At 33.4% G+C, this 23,933-nt stretch overlaps 3 protein-coding genes and 1 pseudogene across 23 annotated transcripts; 1 reads left to right on the top strand and 3 right to left on the bottom strand.

Annotated features, from left to right (window-relative positions):
• Window positions 1–972: 972 nt before the first annotated feature.
• LOC130941795 (DNA-directed RNA polymerase III subunit rpc4-like) lies at window positions 973–4,557 on the bottom strand. Its single transcript, XM_057870386.1, has 6 exons — window positions 4,413–4,557; window positions 3,460–3,551; window positions 3,148–3,384; window positions 2,802–2,927; window positions 2,459–2,724; window positions 973–1,012 (listed from the first exon to the last, which is right to left on the bottom strand). The coding sequence occupies exons 3-5, from the start codon at window positions 3,361–3,363 to the stop codon at window positions 2,704–2,706; spliced, it is 363 nt and encodes a 120-aa protein (XP_057726369.1). The 5' UTR covers window positions 3,364–3,384; window positions 3,460–3,551; window positions 4,413–4,557; the 3' UTR covers window positions 973–1,012; window positions 2,459–2,703.
• On the bottom strand, window positions 3,584–5,749 carry LOC130941794 (uncharacterized; annotated as a pseudogene).
• A 3,272-nt stretch (window positions 5,750–9,021) lies between these two features.
• LOC130941221 (probable CCR4-associated factor 1 homolog 11) lies at window positions 9,022–9,924 on the bottom strand. Its single transcript, XM_057869638.1, has one exon. The coding sequence runs from the start codon at window positions 9,922–9,924 to the stop codon at window positions 9,022–9,024; it is 903 nt and encodes a 300-aa protein (XP_057725621.1).
• Window positions 9,925–14,154: 4,230 nt separating this feature from the next.
• LOC130940893 (uncharacterized) lies at window positions 14,155–21,706 on the top strand. Of its 21 annotated transcripts, none has more exons than XR_009070457.1 (8): window positions 16,236–16,662; window positions 17,343–17,421; window positions 18,057–18,264; window positions 19,009–19,499; window positions 20,121–20,189; window positions 20,446–20,504; window positions 20,603–20,722; window positions 21,175–21,704. XR_009070457.1 is itself a non-coding variant. In XM_057869171.1 (4 exons), the coding sequence occupies exons 1-4, from the start codon at window positions 16,606–16,608 to the stop codon at window positions 18,615–18,617; spliced, it is 363 nt and encodes a 120-aa protein (XP_057725154.1). In that variant the 5' UTR covers window positions 16,240–16,605; the 3' UTR covers window positions 18,618–18,811. The 21 variants fall into 21 exon arrangements, 3 of the variants coding, with proteins under 3 accessions (XP_057725154.1, XP_057725153.1, XP_057725152.1); XR_009070456.1 differs by having other exon boundaries at window positions 16,237–16,662; window positions 20,121–20,169; window positions 21,175–21,703; XR_009070451.1 differs by lacking the exon at window positions 16,236–16,662 and adding exons at window positions 14,155–14,725; window positions 14,932–15,012 and having other exon boundaries at window positions 18,078–18,264; window positions 20,121–20,169; window positions 20,446–21,698.
• Window positions 21,707–23,933: the final 2,227 nt, after the last annotated feature.

Consider the following 23,933-nt stretch of genomic DNA (forward strand, 5'->3'; position numbering starts at 1 on the left):
TGGCTGATTAAATTTCTATATAGCAATGCAACTAAAAATGATCACCTATTTTTTAGATATGTATAAAGAGAGCAATAAAAGGGGTATAATTTGCATCTAGCCCATGGCAAAGAAAAATACGATGGCAAATATTCAAAAGGAAGAAGTAATTTTTGTTTAAAAAAAGTGGTATAATTATATCATATTATAAGTGGTATAGGTTTAATAGAAAGTTGTAATGTTTGTTGATAGTATTTTTCCAAAGCCTCTATTCATCTACGAATTTTTTTTTCTTAGCATAATAACATCTTTAGCTATTGATTTTTATCTGATGAAGGTCATCTATTAGGTTCATAGAAAAAAATTTCTGTGATTTTGGGTCATCTTTAGCTACTTCAACTCCAATATAATGTCTTTCTTTATAATCTCCTGCTTAACCCACCAAGAACATAACAACAAAACATATCAAGCTTCAACTGAAATAATCACAATAATGCTAACAAAACATAGTCCAAGAAGAGCAAAACATCAAGAAAGACTGATGCTTACATGTTGATCGCATGCATAGAATAATGCACACAAAAAATGCTTTCCAGCTTATTCTCAAATAAATGGAAACTACCAGTGTTGGTTTCTGAAAATTTGTAAGGAAAAGTACTTATTTACCAATCACAGTGTTAAACAAATAAGAACAAAAAAATTGTGCAGTAAGAATTTTCAACTGAGAATCACAACATATAAAGCAAATCATTCATCCAAAAACATGCAGCTATTATATGTTTAGTAAGCAGCTAGAATCTCCAATACTTAATAATATTTTTTTAATTAATTACATATTTAAGTGTCGATTCAATCCCACAATTCAAATTCGTAGCTAGATTACGTCATAAAATAACACCAGATCACAGGGTAGTGATTATTATAATTCAATTACACTTTCATTTTTTCCATAAATCTAAAGAGCTATACATGTGAGAATATATCTTGCAAACTCCTATATATTGAATTGAAGCCCATGATCAACAGGTAATATCTGCAATGTTCATGTGATAAAAGGGGGTTAAACACAATGAAAAGGAGGATCGCTTTAATATCAAATACACAATTATGTGAACATGCAATTACAAATAGAGATACACAAACAAATAAGCGATCAGAATCCCAAACAGTTGCAAGATTACAATTCACAAATTATTCAAATTATCCATTTGCGAAATTCACTCCTAAACTCTAGGAGAATCTCTGTCACACAACAAGAATCCCCCCTAAATTGAAAAGTTCTTTTATCTTTTAATTGAAAATGTTAAAAGTACTTTCTTTCCATCGATAAGTAGGACACATCTGGAACCTATTGATCACAATTATAAGAAAGCTGAGTTAACATTCTAGAAATCATAGCTTAAATCAAAATGTGACTTTCCAATATTCAAGAGCAAGCCAAAGCAGATTTTCGAGCACTAAACAACGTTGAAAATGACACAATATGTAAACAATATGGTTAGCAGATTTTCTTGTTTCATTCGATGGCTCATTAAGAGAAAGATTAAAGGCTTCTTGAAAGAAATAAAATTTAAACAGAAATTTCTATGTGGATTTAACTTGGGATATTATAAAATTCATGGATAGAAGAACTGGACTGTCAAATTCATGTAATATCTGAGTGAAATGAGGATCACTTAATGGACTCTAAATATGTATAACTTGAAAAATTAAGAGATTGCCATATGTAATATAATATATAAAGCATAGTATGACAAGCGTATCAATGAAAACAGAATAAGAAGCTTGAAATTAACAAATTTCCTTCTTTTTGTTTTTTCATTTTTATTTATTTTTATTTTCATTTTTGGTTTAATAAGTTAAAATATAGCAGTATATTCTGACATGCTATGATCTTGTAACATGCAGCATATTGTAGTCATGTTTTGCAACATATTGGCGCTACTTGCTTTGTTTATGTTCGATAAAAACTCTGAATTTGTCAAATTTGTCAGAAAGTGGAAGTCTTAAATATTAATACATGATATGTTATGATAGAAAAATTAATATACACCTCATAGGCTTATATAAAACCATTTTGACCTTTGTCAAAAACCTTAAAATCAAACATTTTCACAAGAACAAATAAGATCTGAAACAAAAAGTCCTCAATTATTATATCTAATTCAAACAGGAGTAATCCCATTTCCAACTTCTAATTATTGAAACAAGCGATTTCTTTTTGTCAAAGCAAATGCTGGCAAAATAAATCTGCATACTTCATCAAATTAAGCTGTGTGTCATGCAATGGACAAAACCCAAGTCAGCCTCCAGCTAAGATCTTTCAAATCCAAGATAAGTATTGAAACATACATAAACAAGATAATTAACTATTGAAAGAGATAGATAATCTTGTAAAATCATACTAACATTGCTCTTAAAATTGAAGGGTTTTCCTTCTCAAGAATCAAAACATACATTTTTTGTGAGATCAAAATACCTATTGTTGGAGTGTTAAGCATGGAGAAAAGTCTGAAGCTTAGGAATTGGTAATGGCCATCATAAAGTGTCTTAAGGTTTAGCATATGAATAAAGCGATGATTCATCACATCAATTGCAACAGCTGTTAGAAGGTGTGAGGTTATTGGAGTATCAACCGGATCATGCTTGGTGGTGTTTATATAATCAAGGCACCCAGGGATAGATTTGTATTACAATTCAGCTTCACCTTACCAATAGGAGGCTTCACCCAAAGAGCCACATAATCTGCGCAAATACAAAGGGGGAGACATCAGAGATTGAAGATCACTTTCGGATAGTCTAATGAATGTGAGATTTTCTACCATGTCATCTATATCTGGAGTTACAATGACACGCCTGCTGATCTCCCCAATTGCGCAACAATGTTTTTCAGCAGTATTCATAACAGCAACATCTTGAGCAAATGTACAATTTGAACCGGGGGAAACCTGCAACCATTTTGGAATCAATTCAGCAACATTGTGTCACTGAGCATCTATATCACATGACTTTGGAATTCGACCATGCTTCGACTTTGTTTTCTTTACAAATTAGTTTTTCCGACGCCTTATCAAAGTACATTCAATACTTGAAAATTAAGAAAAAGAATTGAAAAACTAACACCAAGATTATATATCGTGCAATTTATATAGGGAATGCAATACTTACATCATAAAGAGTATCGCCAAGCTTCAGCTTGATAGCACCACTCTTGTATACAAGCATTTTGCCCATGAAGCCAGGTGGTAGTTCATTGAACTTACAGGGATTCACTTTTTTCATGGATCCTTGAGGTTTAGAAGAGCTCTCACTGTCAGCTTGGCCTCCAGAAGAAGCTGATCCTTTAATCGCTGGCAAAGCTGCTGGTAAATGGATCAAGAACATACTTGTCTCCGGGTTTTCCTCCTACCAACAATTTGCTCATCAGAAATCTACTATAATCATTAATAAATTCAATTTTATAAGTTTCAGTTCACTAACCAAAAGGCCAAGTTCCTTTGCTGGATTTGTTGAATCTTCATCGAAGGTCCTGGATTCTGCAGCCTCCCCAAATTCCTCTTCATCAAGGAGTTCTATCAAAACAATATGCATAGGTAAAGTCTCTTGATAGGCATAATTAAAAATTAAAATGCCAAGAACAAATATTTATTATTTTCTTCAGCAGCTTAGAAAAACAGAAGAGTGTAGAGGAAATCAAAATAGTGATTGATAGGCATAATTAATCCAAATATTTATTATTGAATAAGTGCTTATTTACACAGATTAAGAAAACTCGAAGGTTATAAAAAAAATGGTTAATCTAGCACGACTAATTTCTGATATTCCGGGCCGGAAATCGCAGCTTCCATTGAACTTTCGGGAGAGATTTCACCGTCATTGTCCATGAACAAGGTCATCAGATTCTTAGAGAATCCACTCACGAGGGCCACTCCTTGCTGGGTGGCCGCCACCGGAGTGGCCCTCGAGTCCCTCAGATTCCAGAACACAATCTGAGGAACAGCAGAGCCATAACCTTTCTCACTATACTTCCTTGTAATTGCTTGGTAATCGGTCTCCCAAGGCGTCGCCGATGCTTGATCGAACTCCATGTCACTGAACACAAACACCCGCTTAATCATCTGATCTTCTTTCAATTTTCCATCCACAGCCACCTCCAAAATTCGATCAAACACTCTTTGGAAATTCGTGTTCATCCCCCACTCCATCTCCCTAATAAAGTTGATCTTGGAAGAGAGACTATTGCCTTCAATCAAATGAAGCTTAGGATTTGCACTGAATGTGATAACCTTTCCCTTCCATGGTTCCTCATTCAATTCAGACACCAACAACCCCAATGCAACACAAACATCCATGGGAACCCCAATCATGCTTCCAGAAACATCACACACAGCCAAACAGTTCTTCATCTTACCATTCTTAAGCATGTCACTCACCATTCTGTTCCACTGAAGCTCTGCCACCTCATCACCATCTTCATCTTCATCTTCATCTCCATATCGATATCGATATCCCAAAGACTGTATGATCTCATGAGGAAGCAATGCGCCGGCGGCGATTGTAGTCTTCCCTGACTTCACGTCCACAAGGTACTTCTTGAACCTCTCTCTATCATGCTTCAAGAACTTCTGCTTATAGAGAGCTTCATAGCCACAGAGGCCACTCTGTTGTATGGGATCGAATCCCAGCGTTTCTCACTCATGTAAACCTCTGGAAGTTCTAGAATCTTCCGAAGAGGGACAAGAACCTCCTTTCTCAACCGATCACGGATCCTGTAAGCATAATGCGCCTCCTCGATTCCTTCATACTCGGTGCGAGGGAACATCCTCCTAGCAATGGTTTCACAGAGAAGCGTGGACCGGTCAAAGGAAGAGTCAAGAGAGGGACACCACTTCGCAGCAAGACTGATATCCTTTGATTTGCCTGAATTTAACAACTCCAGATCGTTCTTCAAACAATTGGCGAAGTGATCGGAGACGCTATCGTGGAGAAGCCGAAAATTTGCGTCGTTGTTGTAACGGCGAAGAAGCTGCTTAGCCATGGAAACTTTCTTTCGTTTCCTGAGAGAAACCGCAGATTTCTTCTCCTTCTTCATCACATCGTTCGTCAAATTCTCAAAGTCGACGAGCTTTAATTCAACTAAGAAATGATGAAACGACTTCTTCTTCCTGCTCTCCTTGTTACTGGCAATCCTCAAATTCCTGGTTCTCCTCCTCAGGTGGAACGTGTCTGTTTCCATCATCTCCTTTAGCCTGTTCCTGTTTGTGGAGCCTTTTACATTTCGCCACTGCTCCTTCTGATTCTTTCGCACACCAGAACCTTTTAGAACTCTGTAGAGAATTTCTGGAAGGTCTTTGAAGTAACCGAATTCGGCGAAGGAAGGGACGTTAGCTGCGAGTGTCTTCGGATGGTTAGAGAAGAGCCACGTGGCAGCAGTGTAGAAGCCCTCGCGATCGGTCTTGCCGGTTCCGCGAACGCCTCGGAGGTTACAGATGAGTTTGAGTGTGGTGAGGGGGTTGTGGGCCCATGCCACGTAGAGCCTCTTTCGGAGGGAGTCGTAGGGAGTGTCGGGAACGACGTGGAAGAAGAAGTCAAGGCATGGATTGCCGCTTGACAAGAATGTTGCTGAGTTGTTCTCTGTCAAGCCCATTCGGGGTTTGGTGGCGGTGGCGGTGGCGGTGGCGGGTGTTGGATGTGGTTGGGCTTTGGATTTGCGGTTGTAGTTCGAGAGTTCAGGTGGGCCCAGGAGAGTGGCCATGCCCATAAGCAAAAAAATGCGATAAAAAAGATGGATTGGTGTGAGAATGAATTGTAGGGGAGCATATATACCTTTGCTTCAGTTTGGGGTGCAAGCAATTTTAAGAGACCAATGTGACGATACTGCCCCTATCAAATTTATTTTGCACTTATTACGTAGAATCTGCGATATTCAATCGTTCACTTCAGCTACCGTAAATTTTGTTCTGCTTCAGCTTGGAGAGCAAAACAAATAAATATATAACAAATGTATTAAAAAATTATTTTTTTTTATTTTTTTAATAAATTTTTTAATTTATGATATTAACACGTGTTCTTAATTCTAATTCTGTATAATTATCCCGTAACACTGTCTCGGCATAATTCGAAATGCAATGTCGGGCAAAGCAACAAAAGTGACATGAATACAAATTTATATTTCTTTGATAAATTGTTATTTGCTGCAAAAAAATGAATTTAATTTATATCAGTGATAAAACTATTCTGTCCAACAATAATAGACAAATTATCAATAAGTTATAACTTAAATAACATAATTTCTTCGTACTTATTTAGAGATCGCGGATTCGAACCCCTTATCTTTGAAAAAAAAATTAATAGACAAATTCTTAATTATATAAAATAATAAGTTTAATCCAACATTTTGTCCAAGAACATCTGATGATGATTGCCTTTTGAATAAAATGACAATATGTTAAACCACTTAACTGAATATTGCTTTTTATTTCTAATTTGTTGTAATAAACCATGTCATAGTTTTAGCAAACTAATTAGTTCTGCTTTAACTTGAGGAGCAAGCAAGTTTAAGATATTAATGTGACGATGCTGTCTCAGATTAATTGGTTTACAGTTATACTGAACGATACGTTATTGTTTACTCATTCTTAATTTTCTTTTATTTGTGGCTTTAATTAAAATTGATTTTGCAGTTGGCCCTTTTACTAAACATAATAAGATAAAAAATTTTTTTTTATGTATTGTTTGATTTATATATGTATTATTTAATTTATTTTGTATATTTTATATTTTAATATATATTTTATAGAAATAACTAATTTAGTGATTAACTTTTTATTTACACGTAATATAATTGTAAGATTTTGGATAAATATCTGATACAAATACAATAATCATTTTAGAATACTCATAATTTATAGTGTGCATTTGCACGGAATCATATACTCTATTTCAATAAATAAGTTAAAAAAATCTTTAATATTTAAATCTAATAATGTCAAAGTGAAATGCATTGTAAATGCAACCTTGATAAAATTTTTTCCTTGCATAATATCGATTGATAATAATATTAAACACAATTAGTATTAATATCACTTAATAGAAAACAAAATAATTACAAACATAAATTATGTTGCTTAAAGTAATTCTATTTTTTATGTTCATTACATAATTGTTACATTATCATAAATATATAGATATTTTAAAAAATTTAATTTTGTTAGGCTTGTCAAAATAAAATGTCCTTGTACAGAACTTTCAACCAAATAGAAAAAGTCATCAATATCAATTATGATAGAGTCAAGTAACTCACAAGTGAGTGTTAATTTTTCATCCTTAAATGTGAGAGAACATCAAAAACTGATTCTATGCATATAGCCATCACTTTTTCAAGTGTTATACATAACATTTAAGGCATTAACTTTAGATTGAAAATGAACAACTGAGATAAGAAAAATATAATGGTCTAAGTAACTAAGTTAAAGGACTCGGTCATTACAATTAACAAAATCAGTGACTCAAGTCTCAATTATCTTGAAAACGTAAAAGTGAAAACATAGGTCAAGGACTTCCGTTTCAGACATGTTGAAAGATTGGAAAACTATGCTTTATAGATAATTCTTTCTTTTTCTTTGCTTTTGGAAGCAAAATATAGATATGCTGACGAGCCTGCTGACATCACACAGCATCAAGGACATTACCAGAAGCATTCATGAGAAGTTCCTCACACAGCATAATCAGCAATGAAGCCTGAAATATCATCTTCATCAAAAGCTGCATTACATAAAAAATGAATAACTCTAACTACTTATAAAAGACCACCATTAAGAACAACTTTGTAGAGCAAAACACAACTCCCTAGATAAACAAAAGTATAGAGCCAGAACTCAACAGATTTCTAATGTCTTAATTTATTTTGGCTCAAACCCTATTTGGTGTTTAGAATTTAACTCATAATTGGAATTGAGATTCTGAATCCAAATACTTGAAATGCCTATTAGAAATGGTGTGCCTTTCTAATGCTTGGAGTTGGTGCTCTAAAAACATGCTTCCTTTGGCCAATCCATCAATCTAGTTGCCTACATGGATTCATAGTATTGCCATTACATGTAATGATTGTAAAGGCCAAAAGAGATAGAAAGTAAACAATAGAATTAGAAGAGCTGGGGTAGGAATGAATTTGTGTGAAATCACACCTTCCCCAGTTATAGAATTATACTGAAAATGCAGGAAATTATAGAGCAGAAAAACCAAAGTTGTCATCTCTCGAAGAAATATGTTTCTTGATATATATTTTGGATAAAATTGGGAATGGTGGGTGACACTCTTGTAGACCCAAATATTAAGCTTCAACCAGATCAAAGAGATTTGGACAAAAGAAGATATCAAAAGATTTGTTTTATGCATTACATGTATTAGCAGAACATCTTTAAGACAGACAACAAGAGCAGAGAAAAGAACAGGTTGTTAATGAAGTGGAGTTTTCAGATTCTATAAAAAAATCATGAGTGCTAAAGATTTCTTGTCCACGTGTTTGCTATCTAATATAGTTATGGCCCAACCAAATACATCAATTAGTGGCACAGATAGCACACTACTGCAAAGATTTGGCTTCCTTCCTCCTCCCAAAACCTACTTACCTAAGTCAACAAGAACTGCTCCAGAGATCTCACTTATATATATAGAATTAGCCATAAAACAAATATTCAACTGATTCTAAACTAGAACTTATATTTAGTATTTCCATTTCACAATGCATGGCACACAATCCCAAATCAAATGAAGAAGGATCTCTTGTAAAAAGCATCAGCATAGTCGCTACATTAAAATAAAGCAAATCATGAATGTCCCACATGGTACTGCTAAAAACCAGTGCTGTATATTCAAATATATGTTACTGATATCTGAAAAAAAGGCCACTTTGTAATTGAAGTGTTATAAAACAATTGTCATATCCAAAAAATAACCAGTTGATACTACTTTGTAATTCACAGACAAAATGTTGTTACATGAAAAATCTAATGTATGATAATTTCTTTCAACTTAAGAGTATTAAGCTTTTGCAATTTCCAACCCAAAAAATACATTAACGTATTTCCTAAACCCATCATCATTAGCCAAAAAATAAGTTTCTCTAATCTTGTGAAAGGTGTGGCAGGTGAGCAAGCTATCAGACCCGGCCTGATGGCACTTCCCAGCAACTCGGTCTACGAGAAGTGTGTCAGCCACCTTCTCTAAACCGCCATAGAGGCCATTGCAGAACCTCATCACATGCTTCACATCATAAGCATTTCCCCCAAACAGCTCTTTTACAAGCACCAAGAACTCCTCCAAGCTTTTCGGAAGAACACCCCAAGTCAGAATCTTCACCAAATATCCAATATCATAAGCACCATGGAATGTGACCCATGTCAGTGCTTTGTTGAACAGCAGCCCAGATGCTGCTGCCAACTTCGCAAAATGCACCGAAGAAACTCCAGCCGCTGCATTGCGTGCAAAGTCGATGCCCTGGCTGCGTAGGAGTGCCACAGAGTCCTTTGCGTAGATGTCACGCATGAGGTTGAAGTCTCGGAAATTGAACTGCCAGATGTAGTGAGTTCTGTTGTTGGTTCCCAGGTCAGGGAGGTTGCCGTGTTCATCGGAGAGAGTGAGTCCAAGCTGGATGATTTTAAGGGCGTCAACATTGGCCTTCATGACTTGGTAAGTTTCCTCTGGAACAAGACTCCGGTAGTTCTTGTTGAGGGGCAGGATGACTACTCCGGGGAATTCAGTGTCAATGGAGACAAATCGATATTTGTCAATCAGGCTGCCTATGATTTGGAACTCGGAATCAGCGTTGGCAGCCCATACTTGCCTTATCACAACCGAACTATTGGGACTAGGCTCTAGAAGCGGCAGTCGCTCCACAAACCTTGGCTGAGCAGCACAATAAGAAGGCGGAAAACCAACAACCATGGGCAGTGGCATCAGAAAAACTCTCGGTGGTTGTTGAAGTCGTTCTCGTTCATCATCCACCTCGTCATTGCTGTATATATGGTCGTCATGCTCTTCCTGGAAAGCAACTCTGTTAAATAATTATTAGAAACCGAAAAAAAAGATAGAACAAAGGAATGTAAATTGTGTACTGTGTATGGGTGACTGGAAAGTACTTTTTCTTTGGGCGGGTTCGTCTAAGGAATGCTTTGAGGCTTGGGTAGATAGGGTTATTAGTAGGAAAAGGAGTTTCTTGGGGTGATGTGGTTTGTATGGAAGGGTAGGAATGAGATGATTTTCAACAATGTTGTGTTTGATGAAAAAAGAATGAAACTTTGATATAGCTGTTTTCTGTTTGTGCTTCAAACTGGAACCGGGAGAGGAAGCAAAGAACTTTTCATGCAGGTGAACCGGGAGAGGAAGCAAAGAACTTTTCATGCAGGTGTGGACGTTATTGTTTAGGTGCTGCCTTCTACTCGTTGTTGAAAACTAAAATTTGATAATCAATTCAAAGACAACCAAATGTGAAGATAGATTGAAGGGTGTGTTTTGGTCTTTAGTCTTTACTAGTGTTTACCTTTGTCAAAGATACGTATGATTTATAGGGGGAATATATATACTTTTACTTTGAAAAAAAAAATATAAAATAAATCTGCAACACGTCACTTAATAATTAAACCCTAACCTCTTGTACGCCCAATCTTAATTATAAACACATATACTTAATTGAGAAATCAAACATTCGCAACGAAGATATAGGATTTAATATGAATTTAATGAATGAATAATATTGAACATACATCTTATATTATTTAATGTGAATAATGACAACAATAAATATTCATATTTATTAATTATAAATTGAATCTTTTAGATTTTATAGTTACTATACTTGATTTGTTCTTATTTAATTTAACACAAATATAATTATTTGATTTATTCTATTATTAAAAATAATTGTGTGAAAATATTTGAGTGATTATTATTCTATTTTTTAAATTTAATTTTATTGCAAGAGATTTATGCATGGCTTCTCCTAATTTTTAAAGTGTATAACTTTGACGCTACTATCTAAATTGTGAAATAAAGAAAAAGATTAATTTTTTAATATATACCAATTAATAAATATAATTTAAAATAAGGGTCTATTTTATTTCACTAAATGAGATCCAGAAACTCAAAAGACAAAAATATTTTACTAGTTGTGTGATGCTCTATGAAGTATAGACATTTTGCTGAGTTGTCATATCTGCGTGTCGGACACATTTCGGACACGACACTTGTCCGACATGCGTGTTTGCTGTGTCCAAACCGTATCTCAATAAAAAATAAAAAAATTAGATATAGTATATATTATTATTTATTAAAACAAAAAATATTTTAAATAATTGATATAATTAAAATAAGACATTAAAAACAATTTAAAAAATTAATTTATATTTTAATATCAATAAACTATTAAAATATCATTACCATGGTTATCAAACTCGCGAGTTAGGTAGTGGAATCGAGTTGACTCGGACACAAACTCGTTTCTGGGTAGACTCGGGTAGACTCGGCTAGACTCGGACAGAATCGCTCAAACTCGCGAGTTTACTAGCGAGTCAGTGAGTTTGAATTGGGTACCCATTTTCGCCAAAACGGCGTCGTTTTGGGCCCAAAAAAAAAAACAAAAACAACTATAGCTAACCAAACCACTAACCCAGTAACCCTAATTCGAAAACGGCGCCCTCACTCTCCACCACCACCAAGCCCTCACTCTCTTCTTCTTCTCCGACGTTTGCTGAGGCCGCCACCATCCACCGACACCGTTGTCTGCGCCGCCACGCAGAGGGCGGACGGATCCCTCATCCCTCGCCTGTCGCCTCGCCTAACCACTACCAGTTTTCCTCGTGGAGTCGTGGTATATCGCCAACACCGCCCACCAGCCCACCACCCCCATCGTTCATGTCCTAATGTCCTGAACTGGTGAAGGTTCTTCGTGCCACAGCCTACATCGCCGACACCAGCCCACCACCCACGTCGGAGAACTCGATGATTCACAACACGCTGTTCATCACCGCCCCTGTTCTGCGTTCGTCGGCCGTCGCCCTTGTTCTGCGATCTACTTCCAATTTTACTTCTGCTTCACTGCGTTTGCCTCCCGACCTCCCCTGTTCGTCGCCCCTGTTCTGCACTGCCGATCTACTTCAATTCTGTCCCTGTTCTCAAAGGTAATTTTTTTAAACGAATTCAAATATTAACAAATTTGGTCTGAATTTTGCAATTTTGGTTCTGAACTTCTGATATTAACTTTTTAAAATTTTTTTAGTTTAGTTTAAATCATACACAGAATTGGTTAATGAGATTTGATATGATGGAAAAAAATTAAACTGATGCTGCTTCATGCTTTAATAATCTGAATTTGTTATCTGGGTTGTTGAATTTAGTTGTGGTATGAATTCTGTAATTTTGGTTCCGAACTTCTGATATTAGTTTAGTTTAAATCATACACAGAATTGGTTAATGAGATTTGATATGATGGAAAAAAAATTAAACTAATGTTGCTTCATGCTTTAATAAGTTAGTAATGTATCAAAAGAACTAAAATGTGTGGTTTACTACTTTATTGGTTGTCTGGTTTAAAATTTTTTTTTCTAAACTACTGATATGTGATATCAATAGATAATACTAGGTTGATTGGTTCTGGATTAGTGGACTTGTCAGTTGTTAGACGTTAATGTTAAACTGTTAGTTACTTAGTTAGTGATTTTTTTGTTAATGAATCTGAATATCTGACTGAAACTCTGAAATGTTAGTGTTAGTTTAGTTAGTATTAATTATGAATAATTCAACTTTGATAGTGGATCACTTGGCAATTGAAGGCTGAAATCTGAATGTTATTTATCAACTGAATCTGAATTTGAAATCTGAATTTAGTTAGTGGATAATCTGAAACTGAATTTGTTATTTGGGTTGTTGATTTTTAGGGATAAGAATACAAAATGTCTGAGAATGTTTCTGATGAAGATGGTGAAGATGGTGAAGATGATGATATTGATGCCATAGAAGATGAAGAAATTGGAGTATTTGAGTTTTCGACTTTATTTTGTTGTTTTCTTTTGTTTTTTGGTTGTGTCTTAACTCTTATGAAGTTTTGATTGTGTGATTGTGTGTTTTATGTTGAACTAGATACATACTTGTGAAGGATTTAAATGTGTGATCTAGAGCACTTGTTGTAACTTGTAAATTTGTAATTGTAGTATTATGTTAATTTATTATGTGTTTTGATGTTGAAATTGTTAAGTTTGAATGTCTATATCTGAGTAAATATATATATATTATACATGATATATATTTTTTTTATAAAAAATGTATAACAGGTAAACTCGTACGAGTCTACGAGTCGAGTCTAGGTCAGCTCCACGAGTTTATCTAGACTCGCGAGTTTGACAACCTTGATCATTACCGTTTATCTAAAAAATACTTTATATTTTATATATATGCATGTCCTCGTGTCATGTAAGATTTTAAAATTTGTGTGTCGGCGTGTCCAGTGTCGTGTCGTGTCCCGTGTCCGTGTGCTTGTAGTCGTTAAACTTTACGGTGGATGTACACAATTGAAAATGGAAATGAAGACAGAAAACTATTATTTAACAGAGTTGGGAGATTTGAATTGATTCACTTCATGCCTTAGCTGGACTCCACATTTTTTTATCTTTCTCCATCCTTTCAACTTTAACGTTGTTGCTATTGATTGTTGAGAGATCCTTATGCAGCATAAAAAGTAAAGATCTATGAAGAGATACTAATTTAGGATATGGATTGATAGTTTGTTGCAAATAGAAATCATTTGTCTGATGTGCATGTTCAATTTGAATGTTCCTCATTGCCACTGATTGTGGACTTCCATCAGATTTCAGATGGAATGACTATACAAATTCAAACAGTTAATTTATTACTTGAAACTCATGAGGTGCCGGTCCCCAAGGGGGAGCAGCATGGTAAGTTCTTCTTACCAGTATTCTGAATTGGTTATCTACTTTAGTTTATTTATGCTCTAAAAGGAGAATGTAAGGGTGTATCCACGTTGAATCATTTTGTGAGTTATGAAAATTAACCACTGCATAAGGCAACTCCCTTCTCTGTAATTGTGTATCAAGTTTGAATGTGATATTTTTTTGTTATTGCTTTCTGGTTTCTATACATTATTTACACATCTTTATTCTGAAATTAGCAAGGTTCTGAAAACCGGACCGGACCAGCCGGTTCGACCGGTTTAACCGCGAACCAACAATGCAAACGGTCCGATCCTTGTCTAATAACCGCTGTGGGAAAAACCGGATAAAAACCGGTCGGTTGGGTCGGACCGATGACCGGCCGGTTTTCTAAAACAGTGAAACGCCGTTTTTACTTGTTAAAAAGAAAAAAAAAATACCCGACCCGCTTACCATTCGAGAACCCTTCCTTTCTTCCCCCATTCACTCATCTCACTTCTCAGTCTCACTCGAGAACCCTAGCCCTCCCAAATCTCAGCCCAGTAGACACCGCCGTCGCCGGGGTCCTCAGATTGTCATCGTCACTGCCGTCGCCTGGAGTCTTCCCACAGTCATTCATCTCAGTCTCACTCCACACGTGAACGGTGAACCACTGAACCCTAGCTTCGTAGCCCAGTAGCCGTCCGTTGTCCCCGTGGTCCTCTGGTCGTCAGCGCCACCGCCGTCGCCTGGTCCTCAGCACCGCCGCTTCGTCTTCGCTGGCCTCTCGCTTCGTCTTCGCTGGTCTTTGCTTCGTCAGCACCCAGGTGAGTGACTCCTCTGTTTCATCTTCTCTGTTTCATACTTTTATCTTGTATGTTAGAATGTATGGTTCTGATTCCAGAATGCCTAATGTTGATGTTGTCTTGTTTTAGTGTTTTGCTGCTTTGATGTTTTGGTGTTTTGCTGCTTTAGAACGCCTAATGTGTCTTGCTATTTTGGTGTTTTTCAGCCAATTAATGTTTTTGTGTAGGCACTAGGCAGAATTGTGTTGTGTTGAATGGATGAATGCTGTAGGCAGATATGGTCTTGTGTTGTGGTTAAGAACACGCTGGTAATTTTCATTGTGTTTGGCTCCTGCTTTAGGTTAAGAACATGGTTAATGCTATTGTTGAATGATTAACTCTGCTGCTACTGCTGGGCTGTACTCTGTTTGATTTTTTTTTGTTTTTTTATGCTGTGTTGAAAAAAATTATGCTTAAACTTTGATAATTCTTTGTTAATTTATGTTAAAATTTTGATCAATCTGCTGTTTGCTGAAAATGTTACTAATCTTTGTTAAAATTATGGTGAGGTGTGAGCTTTTATTTGTTCAATGTAATACTTTGTTAAAATGATACTAAAGCATGAGCTTTTATCTGAATGATTAAGTCTTCTCTGTTGTATTGAACTGAATTTATTTATAAAATTTTTTATTTAAATTTAACTAAGTTGTATCTTGTTTTGAATTGATTAAAATGAATGATGGAATTTTTATTATTGAATTTTTGTTGTTAAATCTTGTTTCCATTGAAAAAAAGAAACTAAAAGGAGAAGAAAGAAACTATAGAATATTAAGTTAATTCCTACAAATTATAAACTGTTAATATCTATTTTTGTACAATTGTTCTCTCTGTTTTAGATGTTGAGTATTGCTAATTTCTGAAATGTTAGTGCTCAACCCCTGCATATTTGGTCTATGTTCACTTATCTTTTCAATCATTTGGTTGCCAAAGAATCAAGGAGTTTTAATTTTTATTTGTTTTTTTTTTAATGAGCTTCAAGTCAATAAAATTATTGAATGTGATCTCTATGATGTATTGCACATAAGATGCTTTTTCATTCAAATTTAACCTTACATAAAGGACATATATATTTAGTAACAATTGTAATTGGAAGCTTTCAACTGGTACTTTCTCATGTTTTTAGAGTTTTGCATATTTCTAATAAGCTTACCTGTATAAAGCACCTTATAATTTATTTATTTCTATTCTAAAACGGTTTATCCGGTTGAACCACCGGTTGGACCGGTTAGACCAATAAACCAGTGAACCAGTGACTAAAGCTGTTTGATGACCGGTCCGGTTTTCTGAACCTTGGAAATTAGTATTCAAAAATCATGTTCTATCTTAAAAAGAGCGAGGGCTTTTCAATTTCAACTGTAAGATAAAGATCAACATGCATTTTTTCTAGACTAACATTGTTGGCTAATCAATAAAGATCATCATCATCCGACAAATTGTACTAATCAAAAGCTAGAAATGATACAAACTAGCAAAAGTGATTAAAAAGAAATGCTAACCAACATGACATGAAACAGAGTAATAGATTAGCATATCTGGAAGAGATACCAATAATTTTAAGAGAAGATAATTATATACAGAAAAGTAGCCACTTTGAGGCACTTGCATAATTTTGTTTTATTAGCAGTTAACATGATACTACTTTCCATAATATAAAAAAAGTTAGCTTTAAAAACATCATGATAGAGCAGTGGGTATCCCACAGGTAGTATCATCAAACTCTATTGCGCGAGCTTGAGAAAAAAGAAGAAAAGATGAGAATATGTGAATCAAGAATGGAAGAAGGAAGAAGGAAGAAGAGAATGATGATGCTGCTGTTTCAGCAGCCTTGATTTGGAAGCTTCTTATACAAGTAACCACCTTCAATGACGAAACCAATCAAAGTGATGCGCAAGGGTTCACATTCTATTCTTGTGTTACAAGTAATGAACAGAGGAATGAAAAGCTTAAACTAATAATCTTGATCTTGGTTATCAGCTTTATGTAGTTGGTCTTAGCTGAATGGTCTAACAAAAACTACCAAATCTGGTTTTATTCTAACTAACTTGATGGCTGGAATATAGCTAAATCTAATTGGATTACACGTGAATATATACACATCCTCTAGTATCTTTCTATTGTGTATTTGAATACTTTGTGAAATGAACTAAAACTACACAATTTTCTTCTGCATTACTTGCTTGCTATTCTTTTTCACTAAACAATGGTGAGCCAAGTAAAGCATCAAAGTTAATAATACACAAACTCATTTTGTTTGTATTAAAATTTAGATTTTACTCATTAAATCTCAACCCACACTCTTGTAATGTCAAAAGGAAAAGCTAGAAGTAGTAAATTTGTATTTACTATTTACTAATGTGTCAATCACTAGTCATACTGTAGTATACTTTAAGGCTAAGCCTTGAACAAATATGTTTCTTATTTCATAATCTCAGTGATACTTGCCTTTGAGCATCCAAGAAAAAAATATGTTTTGCAGCTAAGATCAGCTTCTTTTCCCAATCTCAGCTATATATCTATCTCATGTTTTCTATAAGCTTGTGTGTCATATTCACCATGCCATATAATCACTTGTGATACTTCCAAAACTTGTGTTGTATAGGGTACTTCACTACTAAGTCAAAGGCGAGTAGGCGACACTCTCATCTCGTTTCATTTTCCAAATACACAAAGGCTGAAAGGTGAGTGTGTCTTATTGTATCATCTTCCAAAATTTTCTTTTTGACCTTTCTGCTAACATTAACTGATATAGAATTAGTTATAAAGATAAAGACATAAATATTCACCAAGACATACGTTAAGTTATTTTCCATATGTGAATATAAAAATAAACAAAGACCGATTGAAGAGGAAAGAAAGAATACATATATTAGCTCTTTTTTCTTATACTTCATCACAAAATTCTATTTAAACAATTACTTATATATATATATATATATATATATATATATATATATATATATATATATATAACAAAATTAGATTTTATTATACTATAAAATTTATTATGACATATTATTTTTTTTGTTTTAAGAGTGAAAAATACTTCTTAAGTCAATATATAAAAATACTAAAAAAAACAATCAATTTTTATAAGGTTTTATTATTATTATTATTATTATGGCAACGGATTTCTTGCTCCATATTTTATGTGGGAGTATCATTAACCCACTTCAAAATAATTATAAATTGAACTCCGTTTTTTTTTTGAAAAAACTAAAAATTAGAAATTGACCTCTGTATTTATTAAGTTTTACACTCTTCCCTTTTTAATTTTGATCACAAATTCAACGTTGTAAACCATTTGCTCTGATAGGGTTTTGCCCTCTTTCAATAGTGATTGACATGGTCTCTTCCTCTTCCTCTGCCGTCTCTCTCATCCGCTCATCTTCGCCATGTAACCCGCTTCTGCAGCTGCCTCGCAACTTGCTTCCGCTTCTACTGCGCCGCGCAACCCACTTCCCCGCCGTCGCGCAACCCGCTTCCCCGCCGCCGCACAACCCGCTTCCCCAGCTTTCTATCAGGTAACATTTTCACCCTATCTCTTGTATATATATATTTTCTTACTTCTTTCCAAACTCAGATTCTATTTAGTTTATTTTGTTTTATTGCTTTTTCTATGGTAAGTTTTTGGTAAATTTGAATGAAGTTTAATTTCAATTTGTGTTTGATATATGTTAAAGGAAACTTTGTTTCAATTGTTTATCAGTGATTCTATTTTTCTGGTTCATATGTGTTGTTTCTTCTTATTTATTGGTAACAACCTTAATTTGATTGATTCTGTATGTGCATATTAAATTTGATTTCTTACTAGCTAGCTAGCTTGCTATAGTGATATGACATTATTATTATGCACAGCTTCGTATTTAGGGCTTAAAGAGTTTTTACCACCATATTTGGATCCAAATCTCACAAATCAAGAACTCATCACAGGAGTCAACTTTGTCTCTGATGGTTCTGGTTATGACACACTTACACCAACTCCTCAGTGTATCTATAACACTACTCTCTTTCTTTATCTACATCTTATTTATCACATGCATGAAATGGTTATAATTTCTTTTTTTTTCCTCAAATATATGTTTCATGCCTAGCTTTAATTTGTCAATTTGGTTAAAAATATTTTTGTACAAAATTACTTACCTAAATCCTCTTTATGTATAGATATAGATGGATAGAAGTATTAAGTATACATAGATTGGTTAATTTTTCTGAATTTGCATTGGTCTCTCTATTAATTGCAGAATGTAATTTCAATTTGAAAACAGTTGGAACATTTAAAAGAATACAAAAATAGGTTGGAGAGGATTCTTGGTAAACAGAAGATCATATGAAGAACGCTATATTTTTCAGAAGTGCAGGGACAAATGACTTTGTTATTAATTATTTTACATTGCCAATACGAAGAAAGACAGAGGATAAGTTATTGTTTGGAACGGTGTAGAATTGAAGGAAGTAATTGGTATCCAGAGGAAGAGAAAGAAGAGGACATAGGATAAGTTATTGTTTTGCAGCATGAAGCAGCAGCTACCTGGCGTTGATGCTAAATTGCAGAAGATTACAGAGAAGATAAGAGAAGAGAAGAGAAGAGAAGCATTTCTGCTAGGGTTTTTCATTCAATTTCATTTAGCGCCATTCTCTCATCCTCTTCCTCTACTGTATCTCTTGTTCGCCAATCCTCGCCGCCACATCACGCTTCAGACGACGCCGCAACCTGCTTCCACCGCCGCCGCGCAAGACGCTGCCTCAACGCTTGGAGGTTAGTTAATCATTATGCCTTTTCAATTCATCATTTCGTATGTTTTTTTCTTTTTTGGGTGATAATAGTGATGATATTGCTGTGCTACTCAGTAGTTAGGAGGAATGTTATTGCCATGAAAATGAAACAAAATTGAGTGTAAAGGCCAATCAAATCTGAACTTTGAGCATAAGGGGATCAAATCCTTGTTGAACCATTCCCTTTTCAACGTCAAAACCTCAACTAGCAAAGTAGAGGACTGAATCAAAGAATTTTACCTTTATAACAATAATGATTTCATGTCTATATAAATTTGTTTCCAGTAAAGTTATAATTAAATTCTTGTGCAGATGTGTGAATGTGATTCCATACAAAATAATAATTTTTCTTTGTATAATTATGGCCTCATGTCCATTTTAACCCCCTTCTTGGCTTTTTGCACTTTGCTATTCCTTTTTTCTTGCCTTTATTGCAAGTCCATAACCATATGATATGATATGAATGTCATTTGATAATGACTTGGATGATCACATAAACATTGAAGATGACTCACTAGTAAGTATTTTTACCAATGAGTTAAGACAAAGTCTTAATTGCTGCATATTAGCTAGTACTATTGATATTATATTGCTTATATTGTAGGTATATGATGAGAATGCTTCGTACAGTAGCAATGAAGTGGTGTAATATGGTATAGTATTTTGGTTTAAGGTTGTGGAATCCTTTATTTCTGGTTTAAGATGCTAGTTAGGAATATTTCATGTAGATTTATTTACAAAGGCCATGTGAAATGCGAGATTTAACTTGAGCATTAGACCATACATTAGGTTCCAAAAATTGACTCCCATAGAATTCATTGTAAACATTTTCTCCCTTCCCCCTTCCTTTTTAAATCCTGTTGTAATTTCAATTAAAATTATTCAATATGATATGGTTAATTTTGATCTTACCTGTAATTGTGTGACAGTTCTGATCTGAAATTAGCAATAGCCTTGCAACAACAGGATATCACTACATTCCAAATATGTATAAGCCACTGCCTTTTCACTTTCATCTTTCTTTCTGGTTAATTTTTATGAATCTAAGATGAGTTTGTGTTGTGAAATTGGATTCTGAGTTTTCAGATTCTAAGTTTTCAGATGGCTTTAAGATCAAGGAATGCAGGACTGTCTACTAACAGCAATAACGCAGAATGGATTGAACCATGATCTTTAGGGCAATTGCTTTTAATGCTATATCCTTCGGTGTGTCTTGTTGGATTTATCTTAAACTAGGCTAATATCTTTGGTCCTATATGAAGTATTTGGTCAAGAAAACTACTCTTACCAACATTTTTAATTCTCCCAGTTGCCCTTACTAACATTCATCTTTCATGTTCATGTCATTTGGAGTTGGTTTTTACTTTTTACCATTAAAAAAGGAAACCGGCATTCCTTCTGAAACCATCTACACTCACATTTTCAACGTCTCTTTCCTAACTTTTTTTTGTATGGAATTTCTAAAAAATATTTTTTAGGTGAGTACTATTGTTACTTTTAGAACACTAAAATAAATATAATACAGATCCTAGACATGGAGTGCTTATCAGTTTCTAGTATTGAGTGGTGTTTGCATCTCCCTGATTATTATCAGTGCTGTTTTAATTCATCATATTCTATATGTAATCGATGTGGTGGTGAATTAAATTGACTTTCAGCAAGGAAAGATTCGGACTGCGTCAAGCAGAGACTTGATGGTCAGAGAACCGGGATAAGGTATACAAAAGGTACAATGTTCATAGTAGTGCAGTCAAGTCTTCCAACCAAGCAGGGGCACCGCATAGGACAGAAGGTGCTGGTTCTATTGAGGGACACCGCACAAGAATTCTGTTTAAGAGCAAACTATAAAAAATATTGGTTTTATTTTATAGTGTTAGTTTGAATCACACTTTTGTTTCTTATAAAGGTTGATAATGCTCCCGTGAATCGCACTCTTCTGTCTATCATTTAATTATTTTTCCTTTATAATATCCCATTTTTGTATGGAGGGAGGAGGATCCGACGTGGAAGTGACATGGAAGCATTTTTTATATTCTTTCTTTTGCTTCTTTTCTTTTAACTTTTTCTAATCCAAATATGTATAGCAAGAGCCATTTTACTGCCGTGATAAGAGCTAAACACGAGCTCATCTCTCTTTTTTGGTTTTCAATAATTTTTGCTTCTCTCTTTGATTCGGTGCCTATCAAGAAAGATTGTTTCTCGATTGCAAAAATGTAAATATATTAGTTTTAAAGATATTAAAATTTAAAATTTTATTTAAAAATGAAGAAGATAAATTTAAAATTTTAAGAGTAAAATTTTACTTCGGTCTTTAACCATTTACGGGACATAGTGTAATTAGTGAATAGATCATTATTATCTAAATTTCAAATAATTTTGTACTTATAGTTGTAAAATATAGGGTAAAAAACCATATTAAGCCAAATGAGTGAAAAAATAACGTAAATACGCCAAAGTGAAAATCGTTTCAGCAATAAGCCAAATCATATTTTTATATAATTCGAATCATGCTGGTTCGAATTTCATTTCTACATAATTCGAACCAGCTTGGTTCGAATTATACACAAACACATGCACACACGTAATTCGAACCAGCTTGGTTCGAATTACACACAAACACACGCACACACATAATTCGAACCAGCTTGGTTCGAATTACACATTAATAATTTATTTAAAAAAATTTATTAAAAAAATTAATAATTTAAAAATTAAAAAATATATATTTTTATTTCATACGTTAAAAAAAGCTAACAAAATATTTAATTACGAGACTTCTTTAAAATATTAATGAGCTATCAATTCGAATTCCATACAATACTTTTCTGTCCATTTTTAATAGTTCATGAATATTTTTTAATAAATTTTTTTAAATTATAGTACAAAAAATATTTTATCCTATGCAAAAAAATAAAAAAAGATTGCTTAAAAAATGTTAGGAGTACTATAAAAATTTGTAATGTTATAATAACTTAGGTAAATACATGCATGTACTCAAATTTTAAATAAAATACTCTACATAGTCAGTAATAATTTAGAAATGAAAGAAAATATTTTATTCCATACAAAATAATTAAAAAATATATTTATTCTATACAAAATAATTTTAAAAAATGGCTTAAAAGATGTTATGAGTACTATAAAAGTTTGTAATATTCTAGTGATTTAGGTAAATACATGATAAAAATATTTTTTCTTTAATTTCTAAATTATTAGTGACTATGTGGAGTATTTCTTTAATGTCTTAAGTCACTAGGACATTACAAATTTTTATAGTACTTCTAACATCTTTTAAGCCATTTTTTAAATTATTTTGCATAGAATAAAATATTTTTTTATGATATAATTTAAATAAATTTATTAAAAAATATTCATGATAATTTTTAATAAAATTATTTAAATTATATGCTGAGATATTACATTATTCGAATTACGCATAGGGAAGTTCGAATTACTCTGATTCAAATGATATGGTGAGCAATTCGAATTCTATACAATACTCTTCTGCCCATTCTTGATAGCTCATGAATATTTTTTAATAAATTTATTTAAATTATACAACAAAAAAATATTTTATTCTATGCAAAATAATTTAAAAAATGGCTTAAAAGATGTTAGAAATACTATAAAAATTTGTAATGTCCTAATGACTTAGGACATTAAAGAAATACTCCACATAGTCACTAATAATTTAGAAATTAAAGAAAAAATATTTTTATCATGTATTTACCTAAATCACTAGAATATTACAAACTTTTATAGTACTCATAACATCTTTTAAGCCATTTTTTAAAATTATTTTGTATAGAATAAAATATATTTTTTAATTATTTTGTATGGAATAAAATATTTTCTTTCATTTCTAAATTATTACTGACTATGTAGAGTATTTTATTTAAAATTTGAGTACATGCATGTATTTACCTAAGTTATTATAACATTACAAATTTTTATAGTACTCCTAACATTTTTTAAGCAATTTTTTTTTTAATTTTTTTGCATAGGATAAAATATTTTTTGTACTATAATTTAAAAAAATTTATTAAAAAATATTCATGAACTATTAAAAATGGACAGAAAAATATTGTATGAAATTCGAATTGATAGCTCATTAATATTTTAAAGAAGTCTCGTAATTAAATATTTTGTTAGCTTTTTTTAACGTATGAAATAAAAATATATATTTTTTTTAATTTTTAAATTATTAATTTTTTTAATAAATTTTTTTAAATAAATTATTAATGTGTAATTCGAACCAAGCTGGTTCGAATGATGTGTGTGCGTGTGTTTGTGTGTAATTCGAACCAAGCTGGTTCGAATTACGTGTGTGCATGTGTTTGTGTATAATTCGAACCAAGCTGGTTCGAATTATGTAGAAATGAAATTCGAACCAGCATGGTTCGAATTATATAAAAAT

Source organism: Arachis stenosperma, chromosome 7 (assembly GCF_014773155.1).
Source record: "Arachis stenosperma cultivar V10309 chromosome 7, arast.V10309.gnm1.PFL2, whole genome shotgun sequence".
Lineage (NCBI taxonomy): Eukaryota > Viridiplantae > Streptophyta > Magnoliopsida > Fabales > Fabaceae > Arachis > Arachis stenosperma.

Excerpts from the sequence above, each read along its gene's own strand:
- LOC130941795 (XM_057870386.1), bottom strand. The coding sequence starts at position 3,363 with ATGTTCTTGATCCATTTACCAGCAGCTTTGCCAGCGATTAAAGGATCA. Across the intron at positions 2,928-3,147 it reads TTGGCGATACTCTTTATGAT|GTTTCCCCCGGTTCAAATTG; the intron begins GTAAGTATTGCA and ends AAATGGTTGCAG. Across the intron at positions 2,725-2,801 it reads CTCCAGATATAGATGACATG|ATTATGTGGCTCTTTGGGTG; the intron begins GTAGAAAATCTC and ends GTATTTGCGCAG.
- LOC130941221 (XM_057869638.1), bottom strand. The coding sequence starts at position 9,924 with ATGGTTGTTGGTTTTCCGCCTTCTTATTGTGCTGCTCAGCCAAGGTTT.
- LOC130940893 (XM_057869170.1), top strand. The coding sequence starts at position 19,256 with ATGAAGCAGCAGCTACCTGGCGTTGATGCTAAATTGCAGAAGATTACA. Across the intron at positions 19,500-21,174 it reads CGCTGCCTCAACGCTTGGAG|CAAGGAAAGATTCGGACTGC; the intron begins GTTAGTTAATCA and ends ATTGACTTTCAG.